The following is a 14197-nucleotide window of genomic DNA, read 5'->3' on the forward strand; positions in this document are numbered from 1 at the left end:
TGTGTGTGGGGGGGGGGGTCACTCCCAATGGTGCTTTTTGGACCACATAGTGCTGTGGCTTGACCCTTGGCTTTCTGCATGGAAAACACGCACTCAGTTCACTGAGCTCTCTCTCTAGAAAGTTTAATTACAAATGATTTCATCAACTCTAACAAAACAATGACATAACCGGGTATGAGTCTTAGTTACAAATGGTTTTGTATATTTTAAGAATAAAAATTCAGGGGATGGAGTGTGGTACAGCAGGTAGGGGATAGTACAGCAGGGAAGGTGTTGGCTTTGCATGTGACTGATCCAGGTTCAATCCCAGCATCCCAGATGGCCCCCCAGCACCACCAGGAATAGTTCCTGACTACAGCGCCAGGAGTAACCCCTGAACATTGCCAGGTGTGGCCCAGAAACAACTACAAACAAAAAATTCAAATCAAAGAATGTTGAAACCACTGAGAAAATAATTTGCTTTAGAAAACCTCTGAAGCATGTACAAGTGATGCAGGAATTATGGGTAAAGACTTGCTAACGAAAGAGTAGTCTGTTGCCCTCTGAGGTAGGAATATCTGATGCATGCTGCCTGGGCCATTAAGCATCACCACTATCCATGGGAGCCTTCTGCTGATGAGGAAATGAAACAAAAAAGTTCCTAACCTAAACTATGCTAAGGCCTTTTCCTATAGTTCCAAATCTGTTATTAGTCAAAAACTTTTATGGAATTATTAAAAGTGGAAACCTTCTTGGCTAAGAAGGAAAAAGAAACATCAATTTACTGATTTCAGAAGAAAGCTAAAATTAGCTAGTGTGGCTTCTCTGTTTTCTGTCTTTTTTTTTTTTTGGAGGGGGGTGAAACTTTTGCCTCTCCCACCTTTTATATTAGAGTGCATCAAGCCAGAAGTATACTTGATGCTTCCATGACTGCTGGGTTGGAGATTCTGTTTGAAATAGATCTGAGGCACTCTGAGTGCATGATTCAATTACTGCGTACATTTTCTACAGGAGAGGTCAAAACATTAACTTTATATAAACCACTAATGGATGCTGAAATTAAAGTGCTGGCTGGCATGTCTCTCCTACCAACCGACCCCTCAACTCTCTGAGAGCAGTGCCTCAAATCAACCACCTGTCTGTCATAACTTTCTTTCTGTTCTACCAGTGTCAGGTACCTGGGAGGTATACAAATGTTTGAGAATATAGAAAGCCAATGTGATCACTTCTGCAGGGAAGAGGAAGTGAGAAATGAATATACAGGCACTGGATACTAAACAAATCCTGCTATCTTTGTAGATCTTCATGTACTACTGTTAGCTTTTTTTTTCCCTCACAGGAATAAATAGTGACTTGATCTCACTGTTCTTTTTTATTGCCTTTTAAAAAATAAAGGTATGTTATAAATAGCATATCAATACATTTTGATTAAGTAAGCTTTTAAGAGAATTTATTCTTTGTCTTAAATATTTTTCATTAGTGACATCTAAAAGAAAACTAAAATGATGATTAGATAGCTCTGATCTCACGGTTCTCCAACTGTACACTATGAGCATTTGGAACCGTCTTTGATACACCCATTAGATCTTTTATTTACATTTTAATCTGGAATGTTTTAAGGTTGATACCAGTCACAGGCATTCTGCTAGTTTAGGACAGTTACAATTCTGTCTTCAGAGACAGGTTTTTAGATGATTTAAAAATCTTTTGGCATCTTCAATCCTTTCAAAGGCAAATTTACATTTTCAAACTACCAGGGGTATCATAACACATTTTAGGATTAAAACAACACATGCTCTTGTTGCAGGCTATTTGCCTCAGCAGAAAGCATGCAGAGGTGAGTGGGTGGGATGAGTTAATTCTTGTGGATCAGAACCCTGAAGGAGCTGATCAATAGCAGCTTTACTTAGACCTTGATACACCTTGTAGCTTGTTACAAGACAGCAGAGGCAACAGCGGGTGGATGGACCATTATGAATTCATCACTACTAGACCAAAAAGCACAAACCAAAATATAAGAGGTAGTTATGTATTATACTAATACTATTTTAAATGCTAGAACCTGAAGAAAAAAGGAAGGTAATGATGAGATTAAGTAATTTAATTAAATTATTCTAGGCATGTGACTTTGGCCTCAACCCTTCAATGCCCTTGCTTCTTAACCTATAGGATGGGATAACAATAATATGTGTGGAGTTGGTTTGGAAGCCTGCCTCATGTACTGGGGAAGAAGGCAGTTGGGATGGAGAATGGACCACTAAGTCAAGGATGGTTGACGGGATCGCTCTGTATGGGAGATGTGTGCTGATAGTAGACTAAGGATCAAACATGATAGCCTCTCATTATTTGTATCGCAAACCATGATGCCAAAAAGTAGAGAGAGAGTAAGAAGGAAGGTGCCTGCCACAGAGGCAGGGGATGGGATGGGGTGAGGGTGGTGGGTGGGATACTGGGAACATTGGTGGTGAAAAATGCGCACTGGTGAGCAATGGGTGTTCAATCATTATATGACTGAAACTCAATCATGAAAGCTTGGGACTATATGAGATGCTGGGGATCAAACCCAAGTTGGCTGGGTGCAAGGCAAATGCCCTACTCACTGTACTATGGCTCTGACCCATAAACTGATTTAATCTTTATCTTACATATCATTCCTTCAATTAATTCCCTTGAAGTTCTTCTCTCTCGTCCTAATTCATGCCATGTAAAATGTGGGCACTCCATGGGTAGATAATCTAGCAAGCTCATCTAGAAACGCCTGGCCCTCACAGTAATTTCAGTTATCCCTTGGTGGCCAGGGACTTGAGTATTACCCTGCTTTTTCAGGAGTGCCTGCAGATCTGAGAAGTACCTTTGAAGGCTCCTGCAAGAGGCAAACACCTTCAGCTATATAATCTTCCACTGGCCCCCAGCTCTTGAATATTGTTTTAAAGAGCCCCAGAGGAAGTACAATTAAATTGCTTCCACATTTCTTCAGGACTGAATCTTTCTTAGGGCTAAAACTGAAGTGCACTCCCTATTGGAGTGAATTGGGCCTGGAAGCAGCAATTGCTCTAGGAATTAATGGCAGAGTGATTTCCAGAGAAGACTGAAGAACTCAGAGGGAGCCTTTGCCCTTAGCTAGTTGTAAAACATTTGTAGTAAACCATGGCAACCTCTCGAAGTCAATCTTCAAACATATGCTAAACTTGCTTCTCAAGGGGAATTTTATTTTAACACTGTAAGGATTAGCTATAACAGACAAAAATTCACCCTAGAAGAGAAACTTCTGACATAATGTAGGATGTACTTGTTCCTGTGCAAAAGATATAATGATTAATTATATTCAGTTAGACTTATGTAGTCAATGGGGTTTGGTTCTAATTCACTCATATTGAGATAAAAAAAAGATTTTATTTGTTTAAGAAAAGTATTTTTAAAAACAGAATTCCCACCTACTAGTCCTTCTGGGGAGTTATACAACTCATTTCCTTTTAGTTTTGTAGGGGTGGTCTCAGACACACCCAGTGTGTTCCGGAGTAACCCCTGGCAATAGTACTCAGGGTACCTGAGTTCTGTAGATTAAAATGGATTTGGTAGAGCGCAAAGCAAGCATCTTAATCCCTGTATTGTCTTTCTCTGGTCAGCAACCTTTTTTTTTTTTAAAAACACACACACACACACACACACACACACACACACACACACGTACTTTTCATTCTTTGTAGAATAAGGACAGGGCCAAAAGCAATCTCTAGTCACTGCGTCATTCAAAAATCCACTCTCTGGGACCAGAGCAACAATACAGTGGGTAGGGCTTTTGTCTTCTATCTGGTGGATCTAAGGTTCAAACCCTGGCACCCTAAATGGTCCCCTGAGCATGGCCAGGACAGATCCCTGAGTGCAGAGCTAGGAGTAAGCCCTGAGTACTGCCGTGTATGACCCTCCTCTATAGCCCCCTCCCTCCCCAATTCCCTCTTAAATTTCCAAATGCCTCCTAGGTGACATCTGCCTTTAGCTCAAGACCTCTTTTAATGAAGGAAAAAAAAAAGATAAAACAACAACAACAACAACAACAAAACAAAACAAAACAAAAAAAAACAAACAAACCTGATCTTCAGAGACCAGCAAGTGGTATTGAGGTTTCTGGGTAAAAAGGGCATTCAATATCCTTAAAATTCTTGACATGGTAAACCCATCATTCAAGTCTACTTTCCAAACAAACAAAAGACCTCTTGCCTAGTAAAAGGATTTAGTTTCTCTTAAATTAGGATTAAAAATAAGCTGACCCAAAAACTGAGAACTGGTCTTCAGTAGGAAGCATACCACTGTAGGGGAGATGGAGACGGGAGCAGAATGAAGGGTGGGGCCCTGGGACGGTTGGGGGCGGGGGGAGAGCAGGCACTTTGGTGGAGGGTATAGTGCTGGAATCTTCTATGCATGAAACACTACCATGAATGGCTCTGTAAACCATGGTCCCTAAAATAATATAATAAAAAGAAAAAAAAGAATTTTATATAGTATAAATTTAATAGTAAGAAATACAGAACTTTGTCTTTTTTTATTTTTAGGATTGTTGTAATCTGAAAAAATTCTTAGAAAGTGTTACTAAAATAACACTAATTTTTTTTGGTTTATGATTACGAAGTCACATAGTTATTTTTTTCTTACATAAATCAACAGATAAAATAATTCAGTATGTTATGATAGTAGCTAGCCAAGTTTTAGGAGTTTATTTTTTATTTTCTATAATTTGTATTTTTATTTATTAGACTGCTAAATAAGAATATTTTATTTTAATTATAAAATCTTAAGAAAAATAAGCTGATCTATGAAAATAATAAAGATTTTGTGGGAAGGATAAGTTTTTTTCTCTTTTTGGGTCACACCCAGTGATGACAGGGGTTATTCCTGGCTCATGCACTCAGAAATTACTCCTGGTGGTGCTTGGGGGACCATATGGAATGCTGGGAATCGAACATGGGCTGGCCATGTGCAAGGCAAACACCCTCCCCACTGTGCTATCGCTCTAGCCCCAGATTTTTTTTTTTAATGGAAGCAAGGTAAAGGTGAAAAAGTAGATTTTAAAGAATTATTTAGCATAGCACCTAATATCATTGGCCAACAATTGTTTTTTTGAACAGATTATGCAAGTCTTTGGCTTTAAAGTAATAGATAATACAACGATCAGGGTTTTGAGATTTTTTTTGGTGTGTGTGGGGAGTGTCCAAGATCACTCTGAATTCTACACATGACTTTTTCACTATACAACCATCTGGTAAATCAAAGACAAGTCAAATCAAGTCATATTTGTAAACTATTTTAAAGCTGATCACTGCTTGGAAGTATCCCTCAAATACAAGTTGACCTTTGTTCTGATAGCTTTTTAGATATTAGATGGCTCTTAGGAAGATTCTGTTTTTAAGAAATGCAATCAAATTTTAAAATGTGAAAAGAAAAGCCTTACCAAATAATTGATGACATAAAATCGGTCGTATTCTCTGTTCTTAGGATTGATTCTACGATGTTGTTTTTTCCTCATATGATCTTTCAGAGTATTTTTGTCGCGGAAGGTCTTTTCACAGTACAAGCACTGCAAGCTAAAAGAAACAGGCAAGCACAGACTGACTGAACAAGCTGCAACAATCTTGTATTACATTGAGTCATTTTGACTCAATACTGAATCTTCAAATGGGATACAACATCCTTTCAGAGTTCCTCCCATTTTATTCATTTGGTTTTATAGGATGCATGCTGTGGATTTATTTTGTAGTTGATTAATTTGGTCAACTTGACTGATTAAAAACATGACAGCAACTATTTAAAGATAACTTTTAACAATGCAAACGACCTATTCTAATAATGAAAATGTACATGTCTTCTTCAAATAATTACAATGATAACTAGACTGATTTCATTTAGCATAATGAATCCGTGGTATAACTCACATATCTTGTAAATTGAATTACAGGGTTTGAGCCCTACCTAGTATTTGCTAGCTAGCTGAGAAACTTCCTGTCATTTACTTGCCCTCTCTGCTATCATTCATTTTCTTATCTCTAAACAGCAAGATGTTTTCTACACTTAGAGGATTTTATTATAAGTTGTATATATATATATCTATGAATAAAGTGTACAAATGTATATAATATTAGGTATGTATAAAATACATGTACCATAAAGTATGTATTTATAAATATAGTTCATAGTATATAGTAAAAGATTTATAAATGGTACATTATTGCTATTTTTTATTATTATCATCTTATATTCTTTTTTTTTCATCTTATATTCTTATGTGCCTTCTGCTCAAATAATTCCACTCATTGGGAATTCATGACCTCAGGAGGCAGTAATTATCGGTTTTAAACTGATTGCTAACAAAAAATCTTTCTCAAACTAAACTTGACAGTTTCTACTGCCTGTAATTAGACTTCTACTTTCTGGAATTGGGCAAAATGAATTTAACTCTCCTGGCAAGCTACCCGTGGCGTATTCAAAATGCCAAAAACAGTAACAACAAGTCTCACAATGGAGATGCTACTTGTGCCCGCTTGAGCAAATCAATGAACAAGGGATGACAGTGCTACAGTGACAGTGCTACATTTGCAAAAACTTGCTAACAATTGAATTAACTGTTATTTCAATTTTGGCATTTTTTCATCTCTACTAAATATTGTTTCAACTATTTCTTCTTCTTCTTTTTTTTTTAATGTAGGAGTACTGCTATTTACTCAGACATTGATTAAGCTGATTGAATTGGGCATACACACCAGATTACTTTTTTTTTTGTTAAATATGTACATTTACTAGTAAAGGTATATTACAGAAAGACTGAGAAAAGTATATCTTATAATTGTTCAATAACATACTTCTAAGAAATTAAATGAAATAATGAACCTGTCTTTAGTTACTAAAAGCCACATTTGACTAGCTACAACTAGTACTACTAGCCAGTTGTGCCTGTGAGTTATAACTCAGAGTGTATCTTTACACACTGGGCTTAAAAGACTCATGGCTGTTGTTTTAATATTGCACTTTTTAAACCCAGCTATCACATCATATCACAAGCCTTTCATCAAGGCTAGGACACAGATAGCTCGGCTAGTATCAAGTGCTACAGATTACTTTTTTTAAATTCAGAATATTAACCTAATTTTTTAAATTGAATCACTGTGAGATATGGTCACAAAACTTTTCTGTTTAAGTTTCAGTCATACAAAGATTTAACACCCAACCCTCCACCAATGCACATCTTCCACCACCAATGTCCCCAGTATCCTTCCCATCCACTCCTCCCCTTGCCTCTACGGCAGACAATCTCCCCCATATTCTCTTTTGTATTGCTTGTTATGAATAGCATAAGATGTTGCGGAGCTGTGAGAACAGCCACGTGCTCTTGGAATTCTAAAATTTTAGATAACTAGGGTCTGGAGAAATCTCTACAGCAAGCTGCTCAGTTTGGAGATTCTTTTGTGTGTCTCTGGATCGTGGGGTGGCCATTAAGGAACTTAAGTAGCAGTCAGAGGCAGTCTGTGGGTGTGACCTCCAGGGTTGCATGGGGGGTGGGGGGGTATGAGAGGGCTAGACCATCCACTGTTCCTGAGGCCTGGAGTTTGCTGTCACTGAATCTGCTTACCGGCACCTCTCATTGGGTTCTGGAAGTAGGCGGCCACTGGGGTTTTCAGGGGACTTCAACTATTTCTTATGTCATTGAAATAGCTACATTATTTTATAGTAATAATTTATAAGTGACAAGTTGATTAGGTACATTCATTACTACTATTCTTATTATAAAGCACATTTGATCTTATTTTATAGGGTGAAGAGGGATGCTTTAAAACAGTGTTGAGGCTTTCATTATCTGTATTGTAAACCACAATGTCCAAAAGGAGAGCGGGGGGGGGGAGAGAGAGAGAGAGAGAGAGAGAGAGAGAGAGAGAAGGAAGAAGGGAGGGAGGGAAGGAGAAGGAGAGGGAGAGAGAGAAGGAGAGAGAAGAGAGAGAAAGAGGAAGGGAGGGAAGGAGAGGGAGAGAGAGAAGAAGAGAGAGGAAGAGAAGAAGAGGAAGATGGGGTGGGGGTGATGGGGACATTGGTGCTGGGAAATATGCACTGGTGGAAGGATGGGTGTTGGAACACTGTAAGACTGAAACCTAATCATGAACAGCTTTGTAAGGTTCTATCTCACAGTGACTCCATTAAAAATAAATAAATACATACATACATACATAAATAAAAATAGTGTTGAGAGTGTGAAACAGTAGTACAGCAGGTAGAATACTTGCCTTGCATGAGCCAACTTAGGTTCAATTTATCACTCCATATGGTCTCCCAAGCCCCACCAGGAGAGAGTGATCACTGAGTACAGTCATATAAGCCCTGACATGGCTGGATGTGGCCCCCAAATAAAAACAAACAAAACTAGTGAGGATAGCAGAATTTGAATCCAGAACTTTTAACAATTGATATTTATTTTTTTAGTGTCATTTCCCAAAAGGTTGTGGAGATACTGTGCTTTCCGGTATTATAGTTAAACGAAGAGAACTGGGTCTTGGAAAATCTTATCTGAAAGATAAGTGGATATGGGGGCTGGAGCAATAGCACGGCGGGTAGGGCGTTTGCCTTGCACGCGGCCAACCCGGGTTCGATTCCCAGCATCCCATATGGCCCCCTGAGCACTGCCAGGGGTAATTCCTGAGTGCAGAGCCAGAAGAAACCTCTGTGCATCGCCAGGTGTGACCCAAAAAGCCAAAAAAAAAAAAAAAGAAAGATAAGTGGATAGATTTTCAAAGTCAGTTTGATAGCTAGAGAAGTAGAAATATGCAGGCACAGGGTGGTGTAAGGGTGGGGCAAAGCAATAGTCCAATGCTTAGGGCATTTGCCTTGTACCTGGAGGACCTGGTTAAAACCCTGGTGCTCCAAATGGTCTCCTGTGCGTGCTGTGCTAGGAGTGATCCCTGAATGCAGAGTCAGCCACAGCATGCACGGGAGACCATTTGGGCACCAGGGATTGAACTAGGTCCCCCAGGTACAAGGCAAATCCTTGTAGAAGGCCACACCCTGATCAAAGCAGGGTGTAGCCTCCAAAAGTGAAAAAAAAAAGAAAGAAAAATAAGAAAGAAGTACGCCAGTACTGTGACTAAGTATGTGACACCATCACCCCCACATTACAACAAACAACAAACATTGAAAAGGTAAGGAAAAAAACTAAAAGGCAGGAGAATGCATATAGTATACAGTATACTATGTCTAATTAAATTTATAGAAAAATCATATTGAAAGTAACAAAATTTAAAAATCCAAAATAAAAACTAGTGGTTTCTGGGCATGCAGAAGCATTCAGAGGAATTAATAATGTTCAGTCTACTTCTTATGCTAAACAGTGAGTATATTCTCCAGACCCTAAATAACATACCCGCTATGGTGTGTTATTTGGCACATTTGACATTTTTTTAATTAGAAAAACAAAAGAAAATATAACACAGGCAAAATGAGCCCTGGCATAAAAAAATGAGAGCTCTGATATGAGAGAAGGGAGAAAATTCCATTTTGAATTATTTCTAAATCTTAAATTAACTTTTCAAACTTCACAACAAAGGTCAAGATTAACATAGCTTCAGATCATATTTCATTAAAAAAGGACTTACTTGTCAAGCTTCTTCTGTAATGTACATAAAAATTCACCGCAGTTCACAATGTTGTCTGGCAACCCAATGTTGAAAGCATGTTCTCTGGCCATGTGGTTCAAAAGAACAGATCTAGAAAGAAATTTGAGCCATTTGCATTATTTGTAAACCATTCAGGAACAAGTGAGTTCAGGAACAGCACTTGTAGAATACAGTAACAAGGAGTAGAAATATAAGCATGTTAAACACTGAGATGCATTTTTGGACTATGAAAAGAACATTATCAAATATGTAGCTACAAATATAATCACATCAGTTCTTTTTGGGCCACACATGGCTGGGTGCAGGGCTTACTTCTCGCTCTGAGCTCAAGGACCAGTCCTGGTGATATTAGGGGACTATTTGTGGTACCAGGGGTCAAACGGGGTAACTGTGTTCAAGGCAAGCGCCTTAAATCTTGAACTATCATTCGTTTTTTTTTTTTAAATTATCATTCTTTAAAAAAATTGTTTTTCCTTTGATTTTGTTTTTGTGCCATACCTGGTAGAATAGCTCAGAGGTTATTTGTTATTCCTGGTTCTGTGCTCAGAAGTTCCCTTGGTATGTTTAGGGACCAATGTACATGGTCTTATCTATCAGTCAAGTAAGTAAGTTACTATAGCAAATATAAACTTGTTTTTCAGTTAAACACTATATTTCCTTACTTCACTTAGAGTAGCTATAGTCTATCTTTGAGGTAGGCATACTAAAAAAAAAAAGGCACTCCTAATATATTGAAGGGCCTTGTGGCAACCCATAGAAATTAACTTATACAATCATTATGGGTAGTTTGCTGAGTTTTTAGATGAAAAAGAGAAATATTTGAAGATTATATCGGCCAACCTGTTTCCTATGAATTCTGCATTGCAAAACATACAGATGCCATGAAAACTGTTATCATTTCTTTCTTGCTGCTGTTGTTCCAGAATTTCTTTCTGTAATGTAGAAACAGATGTATAATATTATCTTTGATAAATGTATAACCATCTAAAGAAAAATGTCATAATCTGGATGTAAGAAAATTTTGGTAGAAGCAAAAAGGGAATATATGAATGCAGACATTATTTCAAATTTCTGTATTACAATTCTTGCATCAAAACTTCAAGTCAACAGTCATCATTCTCACCCTCATCCCTGAATTTAATTACATTTCTATGATCCTTACCCTCCAAAAAAAAAGTGGTGGTATTACTGACTTCCTTCTTTCTGATTTTCAGTTTATTTTGCAATTAAGTTCTGATTAATTTTTCACTTGTCCTATCTTTTATACTGGTTTATGCTACCATTTCCAGTGTCAACACCCTGAGTTGTTAATCCATAATTATGGGATTATTAAAAAAATAAATTTCCTAAAGAGTCTTCTTGATTTTAATTCTTTTGCCATCAAACTTATCTTCTATTTGGCTACTAGAAAATTAGGCACTGATGATGTAGTCAATAGCAGAGTACTTGCCTTGTATGTGTGAGGCCCTAGGTTTGGCTCTCAGCATTACCAAAAAACAATAACAAAGACAAAATCAAACCCCCAAGACTGCCTTTCAAACTTAATTATTGTATCACTCTCTAACGCAAGTAATTTTATTGTTGTTGTGTTTTGGCCACATACTCGATACTCAGGGCTTATTCCTGGCTCTGTACTCAGGGATCACTCCTGGCAATGCCTGGGGAATGATAAGCATTTCAAATAGAAATTGAAAGTAATACCTGCTTTCATATATTCCCGTTTTGCTTCAACCCAATAGGGTTGGTGCCATACAAAATGGGCAACTTAACACACCTGTATTATCTCTTTAATGCCAGTTTTCCATAATTTTTAAGACAAAAATTAAAGTATTGCCTCACATCACTTTTTGCCGAATTAAATCAAATAATTTAGTCAGAGTTCAAGTTGTGCAGGGGTCATTAAGTATTAAATATCATTGTTATCCATTCTACACTAGTCTTACTACCATCTCTTTGCTAATTATTGTCTGTCTTGCTTTCTGAAGGGAAATGAAGAGTCTCTGAATTTAAGAAAGCTCTGCAATTCTTATATAAGTATACATCTGCAAACTATCCATTTTCTCTTTAAACATGAAATTCCAAATAGGAAATTTACATTTTGTATGTTTTCTGGTGTTGAATTCTTGTAAGAAAAAAATATATATCACTAGTTTTTTTGCTGGGTGGTATTTTCCAAATTGCAACATAGGATTAGTTAAACTCAAGAAAGTGCAGCTTACCTCACTGAGTAGAGAGGAAAAACATGGAATTCAGAATACTAAAATGAATGGAATTTGTGGGGAAGGATATCAGAGAAAAAAGAAATGCAGATAAGGAGCTTGGGAAGCTTTGAGGTTATTTAAACCTCATCCTTGGAATCTTGGCCCAAATGTGAGCAATTGCAAAAATCTCTAAAAACTGACAGAGAAGTTTCTAGGTCTGTAAGGTAGTGTACATAAGTTATAGCACTGGAAAAGGCTAGTTTTTCAATAGGCAGAATAAAAAGACCTTGCTTACAGCAAATATAAAAAAAAAAACCCAACACTTTTTTATTCATGAAGGTTAAGGCTTTATGCTGATGGTAAGTGGACAGATAAAAGCAAGAGAATGAAAGGGGGAAGGTTAATGTATCAGACAATTTTAATTACTGTTTTTTAAGCGGAAACAAACCTTACATAAGAATGGACACTGACAGCTCAAAGTCAAATAAAAGAGGTACTAGAAAAGGAAAACGAAACTTTTTAGGATTCCACAAAAACCAAAAGAAGCTACACATTTCAGTAACCTAGATAGACACCTTTGTTAGCAGTAAAATAAAAAATATGGCAGTTTAAGCTCTTGATAAAGATCATAATTTCTGCTTTTGCAGTGTGAACTCTCTCTCCCTGCTCCTGTTTTCAGCCCACAGGATTCATTAGAAGTCATCAAAACCATCATTCTGGCTCATTTTTTCTCAATCTCATGAAGACAGAGCTCAAATTTGGCTAAGTAAAAATCTCAACCTTCTTATCATTTCTTTAGTTTGCACTCAGAAAAACAAAAGATTTGTGAGGCCAAGGCAGAGTGATACCAAGTCATCTAAGGTTTTCTTTGGCAAAATTTAAGTTTGATCAGTGGGCCCTGAGTCATGTGACCTGACTGCTGAGAGCTGAAGGTGTGTGTGCGCTCTAGGAAACACATTTAGGAGATGAGAGGCAACGCGTGAGAGAAGGGATCATAAAGCAAGAAGTCACCTCAGAGGTAGGGAGCTAAAACCATGTGACTGTGTGCCTGGTTCTGCAGCTCCTCTCCTGCGGAAACAGCAGGGTCCTGCACCTTCTCAGCCAATCTGTCTGCTCTGCAGGAATAGAGGCCAGGACTCAGAAGTACCCATGAAGTACTCCTTGCCCCTTCTTCTAGTGGTCCAGAAGAGGGTTCGGTGGCTTCATGTGCCCAAATGTGAATGGACCAGCAAGTGTAGGACATTGAGTGTGAACCCCAATGCTGGGGCTGCAGAGACAGTATTGAAGGTAAGCAGCTTGCTCTGACACCCCTTGAGCCTAGTTTGAATGCCTGGCTCCACATTGGTTTGCCCGGCACGGCCAGGGGCTCACTCCTGAGTGCAGAACTGGAGTAGCACTAAGCACCTAAGCAGCACTGTGCGTGGTCACCCATAAGCCAGGATGAAGCTATTCTGCCAGCCCCATACTTTGGGATCTCCAGGCCAGGAAGACAGCTCAGAAAATTCAAGAAACCGGGGCAAGAACGAGGATTTTTTTGCCTTGGCTGGAGATATCACAGACAGCATCTCTCTAGCCAAGGCAAAAAATGAAGAGCTTCCCCAGGTCTCTGGGTTAGGATCAGAAAGGCCTGTAGGGGCTCTGGTTTCTATATACCTATTCAAATGCCCTAAAATAGAAGACTGGTTAAAGAAACTTTGGTACCTCTACACAATGGAATACTATGCAGCTGTCAGGAGAGATGAAGTCATGAACTTTGCTTATAAATGGATAGACATGGAGAGTATCGTGCTAAGTGAAGTAAGTCAGGAAGAGAGGGACAGACATAGAAGGACTGCACTCATTTGTGGAGTATAAAACAACATAACATGAGTTTGACACTTAAGGATAGTAGATACACCGGACAGATAGATTGCTCCATCGCTGGAAGCCTGCCTCATGAGCAAGGGGGAGAAGGCAGCTGGAGTAGAGAAAGAATCACTAAGAAAAGATGGCTGGAGGAATCGGTTGGGATGGGAGATATGTGCAGAAAGTAGATAAAGGACCAAACATGATAACCTCTCAATGTCTGTATTGCAAGCCATAATGTCCAGAAGTAGAGAGAAATTATGGGGAACCATGTCTGCCATGGAGGCAGGGGGAGGGTGGGAAAGGGGCGGTATATTGGGGATATTGGTGGTGGGGAATGTGCACTGGTGGAGGGATGGATGTTTGATCATTGTGTGACTGTAACCCAAAGATGAAAGCTTGTAACTATCTCACGGTGATTCAATAAAATTAAAAAAAAAAAAACCCCAAAACAAACAAACAAAAAAAACCAAAACAAAATAGAGCCCACCAGACAATAGGATTGTTGAAGGGGGAGCATTTTAA

The 14197-nt window shown here is 38.4% G+C and overlaps 1 protein-coding gene and 1 non-coding gene across 2 annotated transcripts in view; both read right to left on the bottom strand.

The window, feature by feature from the left end:
- Window positions 1–14197, bottom strand: part of ZNF277 (zinc finger protein 277) — a 140959-nt gene that overhangs the window by 13572 nt on the left and 113190 nt on the right. Inside the window, exons 5-7 of the mRNA XM_056118002.1 lie at window positions 10467–10558; window positions 9606–9716; window positions 5426–5558 (exon numbers count right to left, since the gene is read on the bottom strand). Of these exons, the coding sequence (XP_055973977.1) occupies window positions 5426–5558; window positions 9606–9716; window positions 10467–10558 (336 nt within the window). The remainder of the gene's footprint in view (window positions 1–5425; window positions 5559–9605; window positions 9717–10466; window positions 10559–14197) is intronic.
- LOC130027891 (small Cajal body-specific RNA 1) lies at window positions 6914–7078 on the bottom strand. The gene has a single exon (XR_008793102.1). It is a non-coding gene; the product is annotated as a small Cajal body-specific RNA 1 (non-coding RNA).

The sequence above is a fragment of the Sorex fumeus genome, unplaced genomic scaffold (assembly GCF_029834395.1).
Source record: "Sorex fumeus unplaced genomic scaffold, SorFum_2.1 ptg000037l, whole genome shotgun sequence".
Taxonomy (NCBI): domain Eukaryota; kingdom Metazoa; phylum Chordata; class Mammalia; order Eulipotyphla; family Soricidae; genus Sorex; species Sorex fumeus.